This window comes from Colobus angolensis, unplaced genomic scaffold (genome assembly GCF_000951035.1).
Source record: "Colobus angolensis palliatus isolate OR3802 unplaced genomic scaffold, Cang.pa_1.0 Scaffold268, whole genome shotgun sequence".
NCBI classification, from domain to species: Eukaryota; Metazoa; Chordata; class Mammalia; order Primates; family Cercopithecidae; genus Colobus; species Colobus angolensis.
Window position 1 is genome coordinate 6877924 of NW_012115910.1, and position 7230 is coordinate 6885153.

The window sequence follows — 7230 nt, forward strand, 5'->3', positions numbered from 1 at the left end:
TTAAGGTTTACTCTTGATGTTATAGATTCTATGGGTTTGGACAAATTTATAATGATATGTCTCCACCATTGTAGCATTATACAGAGAGTCGTTTAGCTGGCCTAAAATTCCTCTGTGCTCTGTCTATTCATTCCTCCTCCCTAATCCCCGTCTATTAGTGATAGTTTTACTGTAGCCATAGTTTTACCATCCCCAGCATGCCATATAGTTGGAATTGCACAGAATAGCAAAAGCTATCACAAAACTCTATAAAACTGCAACCCTGAACAAAGGGTATTGCAACCATACATAAAAAAATACTTCTGTGAGGACATCTGTCCAGCCACTGCCTTTTCAAACTTGGAGTGGCATCACCCTCATTATTGATCATTATAGTCAAGGATAATTATATCAAAACAATTATGTAATCCTTTCTATTTCTGTCTTCCTTGACCTCCACGAATATGTGCACAGTTTACTCTATGTGCATAGTTTACTATATTTCCATTGAACTGCCTCATTCCCAAATAAATACCATTTGCTTTCAGACAGCCTCTCTGCTTGTTGTTCAGGTCGACAGTGGCTACTGTAGGTGGAGCCTAAATTTGATCACTGGTCCTTACTCCAAATTTTGTCCTCATTTTTCCTAAATCACAGGTTTCTGTTACTATAATAATCTAAATAAAGAATTGAAGAGTTCTACACTATTGACATCTGTTCCCGATGACTATTTCATTAAGGCGGAGGTGTCTGGGAATGAGGTAAGAATTCATATAGAGGAAGGAAGAGAATAGGAAAGGGAAAAAACAAACTTTTTACTATAATTGCATATGATTTTTATTCAATGCATACAGCCATTTGCATTTTTTACATGTTGCATACATTCTCCCATAGCATATCAGTTTGATCAATGAATATAGATATATATGCTCAATTAAGTGTCTCATATAGAGAACTAATTTGAAACTTAAATTTTAGGTAAGCAAATGCATGATAAGTTTATTCTGGGAAAGAAGCTAAAATATCTGTGGCTTTATTTGGCTTTTTGAAAACATTCCCACATAAAATTATTATGTTATTAATCAATTAATATACAAAACACAGAACTATATTTTAGCTAATTACTTAAATATAAACAATTTAACATTTGTAAAACAAAGTAATTCAGCTTGGGAGCTTTTGTTAATTCTACTAAATTAAATATTAAAACTCAGCATATTTTTACTTAAAGGTTTATACAAAATAATAAATGTTTAATATTTTGAATCTCAGTTTAAGAAAAAATAGCAAACATTTAAAAACAGCAAATGTTACAATATTTTATATTAAATGTTAATAAATTCATGGCATAATAAATTAAAATATTTTTCTTAACATAAACTGTATCACTATATTCTGGAATTAAATTTTTTTGCAACTAGAAAATGATTTCTGTAAAGATTGCAATACCAAATATTGGAAAAGGTTTAACACCTGTTCTGTAAGTTTCCTCTAGTCAAGAATCCAGTAGCAATGCCCACTAAGAGTGGTTCACACAGTAGGAGGTTATGTTAGTTGATGACAGGGTGCAAGTGATTGGTTCTGAGATACTGGGACATCAACAGGCCAGCAGGGCAGAGGGTACCAGAGGCCAGAGTTGTGTTTGTTAGCCATGTGTTTCACATCTCAGAGAAACGCAAGAAACAAAAACAAACACCTGCCCCTTCTATGCAGCAGTGTCAAATCTGCTACAAGTTAAATTATTCAATGAGAGTCTATATTAACAAAATACAAAAAGAGCCTCAGAAATGTAGCTATAATATAGTCATGTCATATTTAGCCATTTTAAAATTATCCTAAATATATATTGCATCAGGATTTATTTGAGCTCTGCTGGTGTTGATACAGATACAGATTCTTCTGGGCCTGCAACACAAAGTAAATAAATAAGTAGACAAAGATGACGTTTTCTATAAATTAAAAAACCTTAACTTTAAATATAAGAAAACACATAGTTCTGTACCTATTAATAAGGATTATTTCTGAGTCTACAGAAAAATCGAGCTTATGATCCTGGCATAAATCATACATTGGAAACACAAGACTACAACTTTTGCACTGGTAGACTAGAAGAGAGTGCCCCATTGGAAACAGTTTAATTCATGAGTTTTGCCTGTGTATTTTGGAAAGTTTCTGCTGACATAAGCACACTGACAAGAATTATTAAATAAATAGTATGAGCACAGCCTGGGCAAGGCAAGTAGGGAGGTGGGGCAACTCAGGCTGTCAGTCTTGGCATGGCATGTGTCCCTGCTCCCAAGTCTTTTGAAATCTTCATTAATGCTGACCCTCCCAAAGTACAATAGTGTACCAGTTTCCTAATGCCTAGCTTTAGGGCATGTCAAAATATCTAGGACAGCTAGAAAAAAATGCAATAAACAAGAATAATAATAATCTTGTGTCTCATGGAGGGAAAGAAACATTAAGAAGAAGCCTTAGGCTGGGCGTGGTGGCTCACGCCTAAAATCCCAACACTGTGGGAGGCTGAAGTGGGTGGATTGCTTGAGCTCAGGAGTTCAAGACCAGCCTGGGCAACATGGTGAAACCTCATCCCTATAAAAAATACAAAAATTAGCCAGGCATGGTGGCATGCACCTGTAGTTCCATCTGCTCAGGAGGCTGAGGCAGAAGGATCACTTGAGCACAGGAGGTCAAGGCTGCAGTGAGCCATGATTGCACCACTGCACTCCAGGCCCAGCAACAGAGCAAGATCCTATCTTAAAAAAATAAAATAAAATAAAATAAAATAAAATAAGAAGCCTTGACAAGATTAGTCTCCAGAAAGTTACAGCAACACATTCTAAGTGGAGAGATGTCTAGTTGGAAGGAAAAAAAAGGCACTTTCTAAATTGCCTATTGTTTATAAAGTTAAAACCATGATGGACAGCAGGGAAAATAGGAAAAAAGACAAGGAAATGAAATACAGGAAGGAAATAGTGGTCAGACTGAGAGTGGAGAGAGTGTGGATGTCAAAAGCTCTAGCATTAGCCTTGAAATCAGAGATACTGAGAGGTGGGAGCAAGCGTTTCATAGTGACACCCGCCTCAGCTATCCAGAAACTAAGCAGAGCAGATCCTCTTCTCCGCATGATGATTCTTCCAGCTCTTACGGGCTTTGCTGCTTATTTAGGCTTTCATTAATTTGAAAGCTTAAAAGGTTTCTTCAAAATTAAACAGATCTTGCTGATAATATAAACACAAAGATTACATAACACCTGCAATATAAAGTTTATACATTTATATGAATATCAAATGATAGTCCCTTGATCAGATATGTAATATTTTGTCAATAGTGAAGTAAATTCTATCTTCTTAAGACAATGCAGAATAATAAAACCCTTATCATATCTTATGAAGGTGATCTTCTGTACCTGCTGCATTTGTATATTTAACTTGAGGTCCTAAAGAAGAATAATTTAAGCCCAAGGTTAGCAGAAGGAAAGATAGAAAAGATAAAAAATGTAAGAGTAATATTTTTATTATAAACAAAATTGACAAATATTTAGTTAGATTAAGAGAGAAAAAAAGAAAAGACTGAAAAAAATAAGAAAAGAAAGAGGATATGTTGCAACTGATACTGCAAAACACAAAGGACCACAAAGGACGACTGTGAACAATTATACACCAACAAATTGGATAGTCTAGAGGAAATGGATACATTCCTAGAATCATGCAATCCACCAAAGCTGAATCATGAAGAAATAGAAAATGTGAAGTCTAAGAGTGAGTATGGAGATTGAATCAGGTTAAAAAAAAAAAAAAAAAAAAAAAAAAACCTCTCCCATCACAGAAAAGCCCAGGACATAATGGCTTCACTGGTGAATTCTACCAAACATGTAAAGGAAGAACTCATACTAACTCTTCTCAAGCTGTTCCAAAAAATTGAAAAGGAAGGAACACTTCCAAACTCATTTTATGAGGCCAGTGTTACCCTGATACCAAAGTCAGACAAGGACACTATAAGAAAAGAAAATTACAGGCCAATTTCCCTGATAAACATAGATGCAAAAATTCACAACAAAATACTAGCAAACCAAATTCAACAGCACATTAAAAAGATCATAAACCATGATCATGTGGAATTTATCCCTGGTAAGCAAGGATGGTTCAACATATGCAAATCATTAAATGTGATATACCACATGAACAGAATGAAGGACAAAAACCATATGGTCACCTTAATAGATACAGGAAAAGTGCTTGACAAAGTTCAACATCCTTTTATGATAAAAAAAACTCTCAACAAATTAAGCATAGAGGAAATGTACCTTTACACAATAAAGGCCATACATGAGAAGCCCACAGCTAATATGACATTCACCAGTGAAAACTGAAAGCTTTTTTTCTAAGATCAGGAGAAATACAGGGCGCTCACTATCACCGCTTCTATTTGACTTAGTACCTGAAGTCTTAGCCAGAGCAATTAGGCATGAAAAATAAATAGAAATCATTCAGATTATAAAGAGACAAGTGAAATATTCTGTTTGGTGACAATGTGATCTTATATATAGAAAGCCCTAAAGACTCCACCAAAAAACTGTGAAAACTGATCAACAAATCCAGTAAAATTGCAGGATACAAAATCAACAGACAAAACTTGGTAGCATTCTATATACTAACAACAAATGATCTGAAAAAGAAAGTAAGGAAACAATCCCAATCTCAATAGCATTAAAAAATACTTAAGAATAAATTTAGCCAAGGAGGTAAAAGACCTGTACACTGAAAACTATAAAACATGGATGAAATAAATTGAAGAAGACACAAATAAATGGAAACATAGCCTACATACATGGATCAGAATAATTAATAGTCAAAATGTCCATACTACCCAAAATAATGTACAGATTCAATGCAATCCCTATCAAAATTCCAATGACATTTTTCACAGAATAGAAAATAAATCCTAGAATTTGCAGGAAACCACAAAAGGCTCTGAATAGCCAAACCAATCTTGAGCAAACAGGAAAAAAAAAAGCAGATATATGGAATCATGCTATTTGATTTCAAAATATATTACAAAACTAGAGTAAGCAAAACCACATGGTACTGGCATAAAAACGGAAGCATAGATCAATGGATAGAGCCAAGAAATAAACCCATGCATTAACAGTCAATTAATTTTCAACAAAGGTGCCAAGAACACACAATGAAGGAAAGGACAGTTTCTTCAATAAATGGTGCTGGGTAAACTGAATATCCACATGCAGAGACATAAAATTGGATCTTCATCTCATTTAATATGCTAAAATCAACTCAAAATAGATGAAGACTTAAACAAAAGACCTGAAACTGTAAAACTGCTATTGGTTGAGTATCCTTTATTTGAAATCCTTGAGACCAGAAGTGTTTGGGATTTCAATTATTTTTAAATTTTGAAATATTTGCATACTTACTGGTTGAGCATCCCAAATCCAAAAATCCAAAATCTGAAATGTTTGAATGACCATTTCCTTTGATTTCAGATTTTCAGATTTGGGATGCTCAACCTATAGAAAAAATATAGGGAACAAGCTCCCCAGCATTGGTCTGGGCAACGATTTTTTGGATAGAACACCAAAAACCCAGGCAACAAAAGGAAAAATAAGTGGGACTACATTAAAAAGTTTCTGCAAGCAAAAGAAACAAACAACGAAATAAAAAGACAAGCCACAGCACAGGAAAAAATATTTGGAAAATGTGTAAGTTTCCAATAAGTCTGATAAGGGGTTAATATCCAAAATATATAAGGAACTCAACTCAGTAGCAAAAAAAACAAATAATCCAATTTAAAAATGGGCAAAGGACTTGTACAGACATTTCTCAAAAGAAGACATGTATATGGCCAACAGGTATATATAAAAAAGCTCAACATTACTGTCATCAGGGAAATGCAAATGAAAACCACAATGAGGTATCATCTCATACCTGTCAAAATGGCTATTACCAAAAGATGAAAAGTAAGTGTTGACGATAATATGGAGAAAAAGGATCCATTACATACTGAAGGTGAAATGTAAATTAGAATAGCCATAATGGAAAACATTATGGAGTTTCCTTAAAAAACTAAAAATCGAATTCCCGTATGATATAGCAATCCCACTGCTGGGCATGTATCAAAGGAAATGGAATCAATATGTCACAAAGCTATATCTGCACTCCCAAATTTTCTGCAGCATTATTCACAATAACCAAGCTATGGAATCAGCCTCACTGTGCATCAGCAGATGAATAAGGAAAGAAAATGTGGTATATACACAATGGAACACTATTCAGCCTTTAAAAAAGAAGTAAATTCTGTCATTTGTGACAACATGGATGAACCTGGAGTACATTCGTCTGAGTAAAATAAGCCAGGTACAGAAAGACAAATACTGTATAATTGCAGCCATATATGGAATCTAAAAAAGTTGAACTCATAGAAGCAGAACAGAATGTGCTACCAGGTGCTGGGGATGGGCTAGTAGTTGATGGGATAAGAGAAGAAGTTGGTCAAAGGGTACCAAGTTTCCCTTAGACAGGATGAGTTAAGTTTTAATGATCTATTTCACAGCAAGGTGAATAAAGTTAACAATATATTGTATATTTCAAAATCGTTAAAAGAACAGATTTTAAGTGTGATCACCACAAAAAAAGTATAAGTATTTGAGGCAATGGATATTTTAGCTATCTTTAATGATGCCACAATGTGTACATATATCAAAACATTGCATTGCACTCCATAGTTGTATGCAATTATTATTAGTAAATTAAAAATAAAATAAAAAGTAAACTAAAAAATAAATTGGAGTCTCCCATGGCTTTTTACTTACCTTTTCCAGTATGACTCTCACATGGCGAGTTAAACAGTGTGTGCCTATGAACTAAAGTATGTTTTTGCTTGTGTAACATGTATAAAAGAACAATAGGCCAGGCGCAGTGACTCATGCTTGTAATCCTAGCACTTTGGGAGGCCGAGGCGGGCAGATCACGAGATCAAGAGATCGAGACCATCCTGGCTAACACGGTGAAACCCTGTCTCTACTAACAACACAAAAAATTAGCCGGGCGTGGCGGCAGGCGCCTCTAGTCCCAGCTACTTGGGAGGCTGAGGCGGGAGAATGGCGTGAACCCGGGAGGCGGAGCTTGCAATGAGTCGAGATCGCGCCACTGAACTCCAGCCTGGGCGACAGAGTGAGACTCCCTCTCAAAAAAAAGGAAGAAGAAAGAAGAAGAAGAGGAAGAAGAGGAGGAA

General features: G+C 35.1%; 1 protein-coding gene across 5 annotated transcripts in view; it reads right to left on the reverse strand.

Annotated features, from left to right (window-relative positions):
* Positions 1–800: 800 nt before the first annotated feature.
* Positions 801–7230, reverse strand: part of LOC105515705 (chromosome unknown open reading frame, human C7orf57) — a 26678-nt gene continuing 20248 nt past the window's right edge. For 3 of the 5 annotated variants that reach the window (XM_011947579.1, XM_011947578.1, XM_011947577.1), the window contains one exon: positions 801–1884. In XM_011947579.1, coding sequence (XP_011802969.1) covers positions 1838–1884 — 47 coding nt within the window. In that variant the 3' untranslated portion in view covers positions 801–1837. The remainder of the gene's footprint in view (positions 1885–7230) is intronic. The other 2 variants (XM_011947576.1, XM_011947575.1) reach the window with 1 other exon arrangement.